At 34.2% G+C, this 14844-nt stretch overlaps 2 protein-coding genes and 1 long non-coding RNA gene across 3 annotated transcripts; 2 read left to right on the forward strand and 1 right to left on the reverse strand.

Annotated features, from left to right (window-relative positions):
• The first annotated feature begins 80 nt into the window (after positions 1–80).
• LOC110657754 (uncharacterized) lies at positions 81–2549 on the forward strand. The gene is made up of 7 exons (XM_021815109.2): positions 81–311; positions 422–493; positions 1011–1081; positions 1338–1482; positions 1935–2015; positions 2101–2196; positions 2337–2549. The coding sequence occupies exons 1-7, from the start codon at positions 177–179 to the stop codon at positions 2427–2429; spliced, it is 693 nt and encodes a 230-aa protein (XP_021670801.2). The 5' UTR covers positions 81–176; the 3' UTR covers positions 2430–2549.
• A 4201-nt stretch (positions 2550–6750) lies between these two features.
• Positions 6751–10985, forward strand: LOC110657766 (histidine kinase CKI1-like). The gene is made up of 7 exons (XM_021815128.2): positions 6751–6804; positions 6914–7150; positions 7261–7950; positions 8103–8478; positions 8585–9156; positions 9275–10609; positions 10776–10985. The coding sequence occupies exons 1-7, from the start codon at positions 6751–6753 to the stop codon at positions 10983–10985; spliced, it is 3474 nt and encodes a 1157-aa protein (XP_021670820.2).
• A 1006-nt stretch (positions 10986–11991) lies between these two features.
• Positions 11992–13959, reverse strand: LOC110657777 (uncharacterized). The gene is made up of 2 exons (XR_002495437.2): positions 13802–13959; positions 11992–12481 (listed from the first exon to the last, which is right to left on the reverse strand). It is a non-coding gene; the product is annotated as an uncharacterized LOC110657777 (long non-coding RNA).
• Positions 13960–14844: the final 885 nt, after the last annotated feature.

Raw genomic sequence — 14844 nt, forward strand, 5'->3', positions numbered from 1 at the left:
AGCATAATAGCATGTTCCATAAATTACAGGGGTAGTTTTGGAATCTCATGTCCAAATCATTTTCTTTAAAGTTGAGTCTGGAAAGGAAGGGAGAAGATACAGAGCGTTTTGAAAAAGCAGAGAGTGTCTTTGGAAAAATTGAAAAGAAAGAAAGAAAAGAAAAATCATTGGAAAAAATGGGAGACGTTGTTTTGTTCGTGGATGATTTGCAGTCGAGTTGTGCAGTTTCTCACTGTAGAATTTGTCACGAAGCAGAATTTGAAAGCTGCAAGAGCTTGGAAGCTCCCTGTGCTTGTTCAGGAACTGTTAAGGTACAATTATGGATGTTCTGTTCTTGTGGATCATGTCTCTCGGCTTTCTCTTTCATGCTCTGTTATTAATATTTTTCTTTCTTTTTTCCAAACTGGGTTTCTTAATTCAGTTTGCTCACAGAGATTGCATACAGAGATGGTGTGACGAGAAGGGAAACACAACTTGTGAAATATGTCTACAGGTATGAATTTGCAGGTTATAGAAACGAAATGAAATTGATGTTTTCTGGGGCTCTTTAATTTCTATTTTGGGTTTCCTGTTCTAGCTCGTTTCAGATATTTCTGATATTATTAATCAAAATTTATGGCTCTGTCCTTTGTAATCTGTATGCCTTTTTCTTGTTCTGGAATGAATTGGGTTTTTCATTCAAACTCCGTAAACATCAACTATGTCTTTGGGTTTGAATTCTGGGTCTACTTTCTTGTCTTTATTCATCTTTTCTTTATGTTAAAGTATCATCCCTTTCTTCTCCTCTGTCATTTAATATAAAATTATTGGTGATGTTTTCTATGGCGTCCCGTAGTTTAGGGAGGAATAAATAATCAATTCAGCAATAATTATGTTAGTAGAGCTCAAATATTAATTCAACAGAGCTTAGTGAAGATTTTATTTAGTAATGAAAATTTTCTGAGATGGGTTTTAAGTAATTGAATTTGAAAGATGCGAGATAATAATTCTGAAGCATGAAATTTTTGCAGAAATATGAACCAGGATATACGGCAACTTCAAAAAAGTGTCAGCAAATGGAAATGGATGCAATGACAATTAGGTAAATACGTAAATTATTTTTCACTTATAAATTAGCAAATGTAGATGGATGATAACTCATAAAGGCTAATGTTATCCAACAACTGTTTCTCCATCTCCGCGTCGCTTTAATACATTTTATCTAAATAATCTTAAAGTTAAAGGTGCTTTACAACTAATTTTGCTCCATAAACATAGGGAGTAGGGACTAGTTGCTGATATTTTAGCGTACTAGGATTATATATTATGTTTGCTCAAGTGGGTCTTTTTTTAATTAGAGAAAGCTTGGAAATTCCAAGAAGAGAACGACATGAGCCTGAAAGCCGAGGCATGGTAGCAGTTGATGAAGAGGCCTACTCTGAATTTGAGTGGGCGTCTGCTGCGGATAGAAGCGCCTCTTATTGCCGATCGTTGGCCTTAACAGTAGGTTCAAGTAGTAGATTTTTCCATTATGATTTGTAGAATAATGTGGTTAATTAGCTTATAATATGCATTAACACTGTCATTAATTTCTTTTCTCTTTTGGGTCAACAACAGATAACTACTTTGGCTGACCCAGCAATACGGGCCTTTAATGGGGTTGAATTCTTGGATTTGTATCGCTGGGCGGCGGTGGCTAATTTTATTGGAATTGCCCTAGTGGTAGTATGATAGGATGGGTCATTTTGACTGTCAGTCTTCAGCACCAGTTGTGTTTTACATGGGTCAGAATCTCATGGCCCAGTTTTTAAATGGCAGCCAATTAGTCAAATTTTAGGAAACATTAAAAACAGCTGAAAATTGTAGTTTGGGAGTAAATAATTTAAGTTTGTCAACATAAATTCTTGCTTTTTTTAACCTAATTGTTTTATTAAATGTTTAAATTGAACTGGCAGTTTACGGCACTTTTGCTTATAAAGCATTTCTTCGCTACACTCACCGGAGGAACAGAAGATTACCCATTCACGCTTGTCACTGTAAGTAGCTTAATTTCTTATCCTGGCTGTTCGTTTGCACTTACTACGTGAAAATGAAATTAAGATTTTCTGTCACTTTCTTCAGATACTTGTCTTAAGGACTAGTGGGATTCTTCTTCCAATGTACATAGTGTTTCGAACAATTGCCGCCATTCAGAAAAGCATTCGGAGACGTTATCAGGTTAGCATTGTTTATTGATCTGCTTGCAAGTTGAAGCAGTAACTAAGTCCTTATGAGCTTACAGAAGATGCTAGTGGGAGTTATCTTGAAAAAGGAAAAAATCCTTGGGCTAATTAGTTTTATTTGGCTCTATAATTCAGGATTTGGATGAGGACGAGAATGAAGATGACACATCAACAAACTCTGAGGGAGATGAAGACGAAGCTGAAAATGAGGGGCAACATTTATTATAATTGCAATTTTATGATTTTACGTTATTTCCAATTGTATGGGAGCATTCCATCAATGCTCATCCTGTCAATATTATTCTTCCCCGTTTCATGGGCACAAATGAAAAAATAAGTTCATACTAATCAAGGAAACCCCAGCCACCAAATAACTAAAATGATCCAAAATGCAATAGCAATAGCAACAGCAACAATGGTGAGTGAGATGAACCACCATACTAACTAATTTGTAATCGCTTTCAAAACAAGTCAAACTGCATGATCAGGATATTTTTACATAACATGGGCACCAACTTTGTCGGGTGAACCCACCACATTTTGACATTTCAACAATATGTGTAAGGTAATGGAAGGATCATCAACCATTTGATTGAGACAAAACTACACTCCACTATTTCCTCACAGATATAATTACCATACAAAGAAGTTGGTTAAACCAACTTAAAGCAAATTTCCATGTCAAATCCTAATTATTGCGTACTCAATAGGTACAAAATTTACCCCTCATCATTAGATGACCCCAATTCCCAAAATTTGAAAGCAATGCCACCGAGGGTAAGAAAAAATCACGATCAATGCTACCTAATTCTTGAAACACAGGACGAAATTCACTTAATTTTTCTGTACAAGTACTCTTGCTCTGCGCTGAAGTCTAGTCAGTAAGCTGGTATCAAAACTCTGGCAACTCAAATTGCTAGCAACATCAATCAAATTTTGAACGCAGACTACCATCTCATCACCACTACTCGAAATGGTCAAGTTTCCTTCAGATATCGTTCTATGTTTACCATAAACAGCCTCAAATTCTCTGGATTTTACAGAAGCTTGTAAGTATAGAATCGGGGCGTCGTGAAACAATTACTAGTAAGAACTGGAATTTATTCCCCAAAGGCCATCTCAAAAGTGTTGCCAACAAATTTGACAACTTAAATTGATAAGACAGAACATGAAGTTTTGTATTGTAATTAGTACATCAACTATTCATTCAGTATCTCATGGAAATATTCAGTATAATTTCCCAGGTAAAATGCAATTTTACCACGTTAAAAACATAGTTATTAAAATAAGGAATTGAAGCCTTTGGTTCCATATTCAACAGGTAGACTGTATGCACAATCACTTAAAACAGCTTGATTACCAAAGGTATTGAATCTTGTGGAACATTTCTAATGACGACGCAATGAAGTGGGCAAAAAAACATTACCACCCAATCTTGCTTCTTTGACACCGTAACCTTTAGGGCACCCACCAGTTGTCAACCAATAAGGAAATGTAACTTCTTCCACATCTAACCCCAGTTCCGACTTGACATGTCATGCGGCAGAGCGAGACGTGAACCAAACATAAAACTTTAGTTGGTCTACATTTTTATGAAAGTTTCGACGATGTTGATTTGTCGGAGTTTGGCAGGTGGAAGTCCATGGGCCATTGTCCACGAGCTTGGGAGAGCGTTGTTCCATCTTCATAGCTTAATTTACTCTTCATTTGGGCTTGATAATTGTGGTCCACCATTGTTCCAAAATTGGTGGCAGCTGGAAGCCCATGAGCCCTGGTCTTTCAGCTGCTAAACGCCAACATGATATCGGTGCTAAATGATTTTTGAGGGACCCTGAAAATAAGAGCTTTAAAAAAGAAAAAGAAAATGAAAGGGTGTGAGTTTCAGGTAGAAGCATGGCTTTTGCGATGTTGTTTCTTTGTGTCTTCTTAATAGAGATTCTAATTGTAACATAAAATTATGTTTTTTATTGTTGTTTTACAAAGTTATAGTATCAGTATATCTGTGAACTTTACACCAATTTATCATCAAATTGATGCCTAATTACAGTGCCATTTTCGTCGTTATGTTTGGAGAGTGAGTTTAGTGAAATGGTCTACGGAACAACATCAATAGACTAAAAAGTTTGACGCAATCTGGTCTATCAAGAGAGTCGAGAACTGAAGAAATGAAAAGTGAGTTCTAGCCCTTGGACTTCAACTGTAACGCGTGATATGACCTGCATTTAGTGCAAATTCCTGACCAGTGTTTCCTTCGGCGTTACTCGGCCGGGCCAGTCGTCTCCGGTTAAGAACTTGGGCCTAGATGGGCTTGGGTGTTAAGTTTTCTTCTTTCTCAATATTTTTTCAAGAACATTTTTCTCAATAATTAATATAATATAATATATTAATTTTAATAAAATATTATTTTTTTAATATACTACTTCCATATATTTTTCTCTGTTGTAAATTTTATATGATGATAAAGAAAATTATTAAATAACTTATTTTTATTAAAATATAATAATAACTAACTAAATTATCTTTATTTCATTTAAAAAATTATATATATATTTATTGTATTTAATAAAAACAAATAATAAAATTGAAAAGTTAATACTATTTGATTTTTCAAATGCAACACATAATTTTGAACAAATAACAAATAATTAAAAGTAGTTTTTTTGTTATATCATCTATATTGATTATGCTTAAAACATTTGTTTTAAGCTGTTTTGCAATAATTTTGAAAATATTTTATTTTTTATTTCATTTAGCTTGATCAAAACTTAAATTTAAAATTTCAAAATTAATTCTAATAATAACAAAAAATAATAATTCTAATATTATTAAATTAAAATCTATCAATATAATTTAACAAAATTATTTTATCGTAAATAAATTAAGATTATTTGTGCTATTTATTGTCTTTTGGTTAAGCTTAGCCAACTGAAACTGCTAGTTCCGTCGATTTTTTTTCTCTCTTTCTTTGAAGATAGAACTTGGAAGTTTTACTTTTGAAGGTGAGATTATGGTTAGTAAATCCACATTACTTCCATGGGAGATGAAAGTGAAAACCTTTACCAAAGTTGGTAAAGGTCTTCATAGATATTGTGTCATTGCCATTTAATACAGTATCCACATGGATTTCAAGATATCATATATCATTCAATTTATATATTTTTTTTATTGAGAAAAAAAGATTATTATTATATACATCTTTTGATTACCAAATATTCCAAAAAAATCCAAACACAATAACTAAAAATCAAGGCCAATTGAAAAAAAAAATTCCTGTTTAGCAAAGGGCGATTCTGGGAGTTCAATAAATATAAAGTTTGAGTCCACATAGGAAAGTGATGAGATATAATTAGTAAATTTCCATTACAGAGACATTAAATAGCTTGTTGATCAATGAACAAATAAAAAATAAATTACGAAAAAAAAAAAAAACCCAACAACCATATATTCACATGCACAGACAGTATATATAGACAAGTCATCTTCGGGGCATTCTCTGTGCAAAATCTCTCTCTCTCCCTCTTTCGTTCACTGCACTGTATCTGAAGATGGACAACCATATATAGAAGCCAATCGCTGCACTACTGTTTACTATAGGTCTCTTTTTCTCGACTTGATACCTCTCTCTCTCTCTCTCTCTATATATATATATATATATAGTTTTTTTTCCCTGCTCGCTTATCCCTTGTGTTGTGCAGGTGAATCCTTTTCTTTAGATCGTGAACAGGGAAAAATAAAAGGAAAATTAAGATTTAATGGTTTTTTTTGAGACAGATTCACAGTGTCTAATTTCCTACGTTGTTTTATTCATATATAAGTTTATATGATATTAATGCTATGCATGTTTGTGTTTCCTTCGTATTTTTGAGACTGGAAAAAGTATAAACGTGCAATGGCATTTATCTGTGTGATTTTGAGCTTTCATGTTTACATATTTATCATCCCTTGATAATTAAATCATCGGATTTTTTTTTTTCTTTTTTGTGAGAATGATTCTAAATCATCATCTCTTTCTAGATAGCGAATGCATGCAAATTAGGATTTATGAGATTTTTTATACCATATATCAAATACTGAGAACAATTATAAGCTTTATTTTTTAGCTAATTAATTCTCAGCATTATCATTATATATATAAATTTATATTACTGTTGTGAAAGTGGTTTTTTTTTTTGGAACAGTTATATAGTTGTTTGATAATAATAATAATAATAATAATAATAATAATAATAATAATAATAATAAAAGCAAACTGAAAGTTGGAGTGTATAAATGTTAAGGATTCTTGATTTGACTTCCCTAAATAGAATTGGAAAAATTGAAAGAAAAAAGGCAATTAGATTTGTCTTCCCCACAAAGCAGTTGATAAATTTCACCCCCATCAAAGAGAGAGAGAGAGATTTTCTCCTAATATCATGCATATGAAGAAATAACACTACTTGTGCACTGATATTCTTTTGCTTTTCACAAATGAAGAAGAAAAAGAAGAAAGTAAGAAGAAGGAGAAGATTTGGCAAGATTTGGCCTTGTTTCATCACAACTAGAAGATCCAATGAAGCTCAGATCACTCATTGCATCACGGCCTCTTTTCATCTTTATCCTTCTGGTTATCTCTATTTCTCTGAACTAATATTTCCCCATTGTATGTATATACAAAATAATTAACCTTTTCTTTTTCTTCTTCTTCATTTTTCTTTTCAATTTCTTCCATATAGACAATTGGAGTGTTGCTACTTCCATGCATAGTGATCCCAAGTTGGTATAAGATCGTTCAACATATGAAGGAAAAGGTTGATTTGAATGCTAACATGTTTCGCTCTGGATTGCTATCTCAAATTGACAATACAGCTAGAATGTTGCATCCAATAAACACTTCTGCAACAAATTTAGCCAGAATTTTGAGTTCATCTCTCAATGGAAGTGATCTCTCGCAGTCTGACATCCAGAATAAGGTTCATCATCCTCTATCTATTTCTTTATCATCTTTCACGAACTCATGACCTTCTTATAATTTCAACAAGAATAAATGAATTAAATTATTTCATTTTTCCATTCCATGCAGGTCGCTCCAATGTTATTTCAAACATTTTCAATAATTCCTCATATATCGCAGATTTCTTATATTAGATTGGAAGGCACTTTTTTTGCATATTATCGTGACGGCAACCAGACTTTTGCAATGTACTCTAACTCTACAGCTTCTAATTCAAATTCAAGTTCCCCAAAAGAGCCAATTAAATACACTTGCTATAAGCAACCTGTAGATCCAGACACAGGAACGCTATATGGAGATGCCATTGAATCCTGGTTTAACATTTTGGCTAATGCAAGCTGGATTCAAGAAGCCTTAAAAGGTACTAATGGGTACGCCTCATTAGGAAATGGATGGAACAGTGCACAGGATCTTCTATTTCTTAATTCTGTTAGTATACCTGTACAAGGGGTTATCTCCTTAGGGTCTCCAGTAAAAGCACTGATCGGTTTCTTCAAGGGCATTGACCTTTATGGCGGAAGCTTGTTCTTGGCCACACAACATGGGGATGTGCTTGCAGATGGGTTACCAGACACTCAAATGGTGGTAATTGGAAAATCAGTTTCGTTCAACTTAATAGAATCGAATGGTGATCAAGTAGATATTGGAGATGTTTCATGCTTTCCCAACAATGGCGTGCTAAGACTTTCAATTTTGAACATTGGCGAGACAAAATATAGGGTTTTCTGTTCTCCACTTCAAATTTTGGGAGTGCAATCGGTATTCTTTCGTTTCCCCAAATATTATTTAATTTCTTTCTAAATAACTAAAGAGATTAACGGAATTTAAAGAAAATCTAAATGCATTGCCTGCATGGAAATAATTATCGTTAATATTATTATTTGTCTAACACTATAATATTTGGATTTCAGGTATATGCATTGGCTTTCCCATATAATGGATTTGTGAGTAACGTTCGCAGGAGCACCAAAGTTGCTCTTATTCTATTGATGGTAATGATTGCTGCAGTCTTCATCTCTATTCTCAGTTTTGTATTGTTAATGGTTAGGGCTGCAACCAGAGAGATACACTTGTGTTCAGCTTTGATAAAACAAATGGAAGCAACTCAACAAGCAGAGAGAAAGAGTATGAACAAGAGTCTTGCCTTTGCTAGAGCTAGCCATGATATTCGTGCTGCCTTAGCAGGCATTACTGGGTTAATAGAGATAAGCTATGAAGAAGTTCGTCCTGGTTCTGAATTAGAAACAAATTTACGTCAAATGGATGACTGTGCAAAGGACCTAGTAGGTAAGCCCACTGAACACACCATTATTTATGTCCTTTTCAGCAGTAACTTAGTTAATAGATTGACGTGAGAAATCTTCTTTATAATAGCATTAAACTACTTGTTCAGGTTTATTGAATTCTATCCTTGATACAAGCAAGATGGAAGCTGGAAAGCTGCAGGTTGAATCAGAAGAATTTGATTTAGCCCATCTTCTTGAAGATGTAGTTGATTTGTTTCATCCTGTGGGTATGAGAAAAGGTGTAGATGTTGTGTTAGATCCCTGTGATGGATCTGTTCTTAAATTTTCTAAAGTAAGAGGCGATAGGGGAAAGCTGAAACAAGTCCTCTGCAATTTACTGAGCAATGCTGTTAAGTTTACTTCTGAAGGGCACGTACTAGTTCGAGCATGGGCACGGAAGCCTGGTTTAGAAAACAGGATATTTGCTTCCAATCGGAATGGTTTGTGGAAACGTCTTTTTTGCAGGTTCACTGGTAACAAGGAAGAAAATAATGTGGAAGCCATGAATTCAGTGAAGCAAAATCCAAACTGTATGGAATTTGTGTTCGAGGTGGATGACACAGGCAAAGGAATTCCTAAAGAGAAGCAAAAATTAGTCTTTGAAAATTTTGTTCAAGTCAAAGAAACAGCTCTTGGGCAAGGAGGCACTGGCTTAGGACTTGGAATTGTTCGGTCTTTGGTACGTTAATTGAAATTTGGCAGGGCCTAGTCAAAATTTTGAACCAATTTCCTGCTTAGTCTTTTTAATTCAATTTGAATATATATATATACTGAACTAATATCTAAATCTGTCTTAGGTCCGTTTAATGGGTGGAGAAATAAAAATTGTGGATAAAGAGGACAGAGAGAGGGGAACTTGCTTCAGGTTCAATACTTTGCTTATTGCGTCAGCTAGGGCTCCTTCGACTGGTAATACAATGGGTGACATTGAAATGGGATCCTACAACACACATCAGTATTCAGTTTCTACTCCTAGCCTTAACATCCGTGCCTCCAGTCCTTGGCTGTCCAAAATTGGTTCTAGTCCCAAGATTGAAGGATCCCATGTTGTTCTCTTGATTCAAACTGCTGAGCGGCGAAGAATTTTACATAAATTTATGGAGAGCTTGGGGATAGAAGTATCGGTTGTGAGCAAATGGGAACGCCTTCATTCTACATTAGCAAAGATAAAATCCAATATGCATGTTTCACCTTACAGCTCTTCAGGAAGATCAGATTTTGGTTCAAGGAGTGAAATTGGTAGCAGCAGATCAAAAGATGTTCCTTTAAGTGCCTTGGATGGGATGGAAGAAAGGCTGCCTTCTCATAGAAGTGGTAGCATTTTTAGAAGTTCTGCAAGCTTTATATTGCTTGTGATTGATGCTAGTGCTGGACCATTTCAAGAACTCTATGGAACAGTAACTGAGTTTAGAAGAGGCCTCCGCCGAGCTTATTGCAAGGTTGTTTGGTTAGATAAACCAACTTTGCGTAGCATCAACCCTGGAAGCCTTGACGAGCACATGATCCATGCAGACGATGACATTTTGCTGAAACCGTTTCATGGCTCTCGCTTGTATCAGGTAATTAAACTTCTACCAGAATTTGGGGGTACCTTGCACCATGGAGTTTCATCTGTCAAACCCAAGAGAGAATATACATATCGAGGTGGAAAAGCTGTCAAATATCCTGGATCATCATCTGCAATACATTCACAAAGCCGAAAAAGATATGCAACTCTACAATCTTATGGACACTCGATTCACGACGGGGACATGCTTGCAGAAGGCAGCTCAAGGAGGGGAAAACACAGGAAATCAAAAAATTATCCAGCTAGAAGATATTCAGTTGGATCCTCAGAGATAGAAGAAGAAGAAAAAGAAGAAGAAGAAGAAGAGGAAGTAGAAGAATTACATGGTAACCCAAGCAGTGATAAACCCTTGCGTGGGATGAGATTCTTGGTTGCTGAAGATAATGCATTTTTACGCAATGTAGCAATGATTAATCTATCGAGACTCGGCGCATCTGTTGAGCTTTGTCAAAATGGAGAGGAAGCTCTACAATTAGTCCGTCTTGGTTTACAAGACCAAAGGAAACATGAAGCTCCGTCCACTTCTCCTGATCCCCCTTATGATTTTATATTAATGGATTGCGAGGTAAAGACAATAAACTTTTCCTCATTGAATGCATACTTCATTTAATTACATTGCTATTGTCCTTTGTACACACATAATCAAAATGATTCGAGTGTTTATTTGTATTACGCATAATTCCTCCTTAAGAATTTGTCAGCTTTTAACCTTTCGTGTGTTATTCAAATAGATGCCAGTGATGAATGGGTATGAAGCAACAAGACAGATAAGGGAGGAGGAGAGATCTTATGACATTCACATACCCATTGTAGCATTAACGGCACATACTTCAGGTGAAGAAGGGGAGAAGATGAAGTCGGCAGGAATGGATCACCATTTGCGCAAACCGCTAAGGAAGGAACCCTTGCTGAAAGCCATTAAACACATTCATGACAAATGAAGGCGTCCGTTGTTGCATTTCTCTTTAATGTGCTTAGGAGAAGCCATTGTAGAACTTCTGTAGGCAAGCATTTAGCATAAGCCTTTTTATGCAAGTTACCCTATTAGTATTTTTCTTTAAAAAGAAAAGGTTAACTGTTATTACGTGATAAAAATTAAAAAAAAAAAAAAAAGAGAGCCCATGGAATGGATACAAATTAACCATTTATGCATGAAATTCTTTTTTCTTTAAATGGGGAAATATTTCATTAAAGCCCAATAGGCAAGATTACATATGAAAGAAAAGATCAGCGGTTAAATAGCCCAGCGCAAGATTACAGAGCTCCTTTTAAAGGAAAGGTGATTCTAGGGAGGAGCAGAGAGCTCCCTTCAAGCGTCAAAGCAACAACCGTATCACCCTCAAAATCCTCACAAAAACTTGGTCAGATTTCTGACCACCAGAAAACTATGGGGAGATCTCTTGCTTCCTTGAAAAGCCCTTACCAACATATGAAACAAGCTTGCAAAGCGGGTACAAAAGACACCCGTCAAAAGACCCCATCCAAAGAGGGGGTACTAACTCCGCATTTGAAGACTAAAGAAGCAAGACAACCGAAAGAAAAAAACTAAAAGAACAAAGTAGAGAGAGAGATAGAGAGAGAGAGAGAGAGAGAGAGAGGGGGGTGGGGAGGGAGGGGAGAGGAGAGAGCGGCCGGACCTCCCCCATATCTGAAACAAGAGGCTCTTAGACAATTAGAGAGAGAAGAGAGCTTTCTTGGTTAGAGAGAGAGAGTTGTTTAATGTAAAAAATTATTTATGAAACTAGTATGGTAGTACCTATTTATGATTATAATCCCTTTCTGGTTGCTAATATTTAAACATTGGAAATGACATGATTTCTTTCAATCATGATTAAGAATTCAATCAAGAGGCACTTGAATCAAGTTTTGAGTTTTAGAACTTCTCTCTCTGCCATAGGGTTGAAGGATAACCTACTAGAATTGCAAAACATAAGCAGCAAAGTAGGATTTCAGCACATAAGGCAGTAGCTGATGATCAAATATTGAAATAAAAACTACAAAAGTAAAGCTAGAAGAGACGAGTAGCAATTCATCTAGCAAAACAACCTAACTCTTAGTACCTCTGAAATTTTGCTCAAGGCAGTTAGAAAATAAAGAAGCTAGGTATTGATGTTACCAAATTTGAGCCCATAACAAGGAAACTCAAGTAAGTTTTGTTTTCTTTGACTTAACATGAGACTTCTCAGGTATTTGTTCTTCATCTTCAGAAGAGCTTTCGACCAGGTCATCAGGGACATCATTAGGAACATTATGTTTGGTGATGAATTCCTTCAATATGCTCATGCTTTTCTCTTTCATAGAAACCAATTCCTCTGAGATGGTACTACCGTTGCTTGCATCAACAGTGTATATTTCCGACGCAAGTTTAAGTGTGGTTTTAACATGAGGCCCACATGCAATTGCATCATGTGCTTGAGCCTCCATCACCTTTCCAAATCTGTGAATTTTCAACAGTTGAAAGATCAGATATTATTAAGTTATGGTATAACCATGCTAAACTTATCACTTTTTTTTTTGTTCCATATTTGACTTAGACTTTTAAAGGATCTAAATATATCTTCACATCAGCAGTGATTAAATAAGACATCAGAGACCCAAGCTGCAATTCATCCTACTCTACCTTCACTCACCACAACTTGAAAGAACTGTACAATTGAGATCATAGTCTTCTCAAATGAAGGATGTAACAACTAAAATACCAAAAAGAAAAAAGAAAAAAAAAAGAGAATGAATAAGGGATTTTTAAGGCACATTCCCAAAAGAAAAAAAGGTGTAAGATCATGAAATATAGTTGGGTAAAAAAAATAATAGGGAAAGAGAAAAACACTTGATACCATTGCAATAAGGCACAGAATGGGCATAAATTATAAGACAGAAATATCAAATAAGTAAAACATCCACTAAGGGTTGCAGTTAACAGTTGCCCAAAATGCTCCAAAAGCTTCAAGTAACATGTAGATTGCCAGTCTATTTCGTTGGGGGTAAGTAGACTAAAGAATGAAGTTCAGAAAAGAATCTTGTTTGGTTGCATTATCAAACCAACTTCCCAAAAAGAAGACCATGCTACTTCCCTAGCAACTGGAAGTTGCACTTCCTAGATAATTTATTACCCTTGTGGGCATTATTGTCTTTACAATTTAAAAGCAAATTAGTTCGTGTGAAGTTAATTTTTATAACAACCACATTTGTATCATACTTGACGAAGCAAGGTTCCTGGCAAGTTCTCTACAAGTGTACTTCATACTTCGCAGGGAGTATAACATTTAAACCACAGAAGAACTAAGTTAGAAAAAGACCATCATCTATCATGACATCCACATAAATTACTACTCTACCAGCAATCAACACTATATTTCGGATTGTCTTCTAATCCCATGAGGTGTTTATATATAGAAATGGAAAAGCTAACTCATATTGAAAATTAACAGGGAACCAAATAAGGATCTAATGAGACAAAATTAATCGGCTAAAGCACTGGGAAAGGAAGCAACTTTTGAATAATTTGGCAGAGACTTGAGCTAAAGCCCAAGAAAATGCCAACAGTGCCTAGCAAAATCATTAATTGAAGAAATTTAAAGATCATTAAGCTAAGACCATAGAAACCTTCAAGCATCGTACTCCATTATTTAGAAGGGGAAATAAAAGGAATAGAAAAGTATCCACTAAGAAAGGCCTGGTACAACATACCAACCGAGGATAACGACTTTCAACCACAAGAGAGAGAGAGAGAGAGAGAGAGAGAGAGAGAGAGACTGACCAGGGATATTTCGGGGAACCAAACTCGAGGTAGAGGAGCTCCGGACTTGGGTCTTTGAGAAGCAGGACGGCGGATTATAACGGGAGGATAGATTTATTTATTTTTTCTGTTCCTCCCTCGTTTATGTGCTTAATTACAAAAAAATCCCTCAATTTTTTTAAAAACATTTTTACTTAAAAAAATCAATTACTTTATTCACAGCCTGCTAGTGTATTGATGACTTTAATTTTTTATTTTTTTATTTTTTTATTAAAGAATTAAGAATAAAAACTTGAAACTGACATTAAATGAATGATAGGCCTTTTAAATAATTTTTAAAAATTTAATTAAAATTTAAATCATCAAATTACATATTTACAAATCATCTGGCTAGAGACCTTGTAAAAAAAATTGCAACATTTATTCCACACATTTAAAATTACCTTATCACTCTTATATCAAGAATGTAATTAAAGTTTAGAGTATTTTTATAAATAATGTAAATAAATTAAGATAGACAACTTCATTAATTTCAATATTTTTTTTTTAAAAATATTATTTAATTTTTTTATTTTAATTTATTAAACTATTTAATCATTTTATCAATTTCAATACATATTAAACTATTATTGAATCTTTTTATTTTAATGAAATAAATTAATTTTTATATTTTTAATTAATGATTATCATTTAATTTTGTTAACTTTTTAATATCTATGGTTATTTTTTATATTAAAATTAACTAATTCTCTCCCCTCTTATTTTTCTCTTATTTTACTCTTTTAATTTTTTTTCCCTTTTGCAATTACTCCTTCTTTCTTTTTCTTTTTATTTTACATCTTTTGATAGAAAATAATATAAATTATCTATGCAAAAAATTAAACATTTTCCCTATATTTGAATTAATTAAAATAATAATTTTAAAAAATTATTTCTTAATAGAAAAAGCATAAAAATAATATCTAAAATATTAAATAAAAATATAAATTCATATTTAGTCTTCATAATAGTAAAATTTTCATTTTTATTCAAAAATTTATTTTCCATAATACATGGATTAATTA

Source organism: Hevea brasiliensis, chromosome 2 (genome assembly GCF_030052815.1).
Source record: "Hevea brasiliensis isolate MT/VB/25A 57/8 chromosome 2, ASM3005281v1, whole genome shotgun sequence".
In the NCBI taxonomy this organism is placed as follows: Eukaryota; Viridiplantae; Streptophyta; class Magnoliopsida; order Malpighiales; family Euphorbiaceae; genus Hevea; species Hevea brasiliensis.

Bases quoted from the DNA above. Each gene is read 5' to 3' on its own strand.
- LOC110657766 (XM_021815128.2), top strand. From the start codon at position 6,751: ATGAAGCTCAGATCACTCATTGCATCACGGCCTCTTTTCATCTTTATC. The intron at 6,805-6,913 runs GTTATCTCTATT...TCTTCCATATAG, and splicing joins TTTTCATCTTTATCCTTCTG to ACAATTGGAGTGTTGCTACT. The intron at 10,610-10,775 runs GTAAAGACAATA...TTATTCAAATAG, and splicing joins TTATATTAATGGATTGCGAG to ATGCCAGTGATGAATGGGTA.
- LOC110657754 (XM_021815109.2), top strand. From the start codon at position 177: ATGGGAGACGTTGTTTTGTTCGTGGATGATTTGCAGTCGAGTTGTGCA. The intron at 312-421 runs GTACAATTATGG...TTCTTAATTCAG, and splicing joins CTTGTTCAGGAACTGTTAAG to TTTGCTCACAGAGATTGCAT. The intron at 1,082-1,337 runs GTAAATACGTAA...TTTTTTAATTAG, and splicing joins ATGGATGCAATGACAATTAG to AGAAAGCTTGGAAATTCCAA.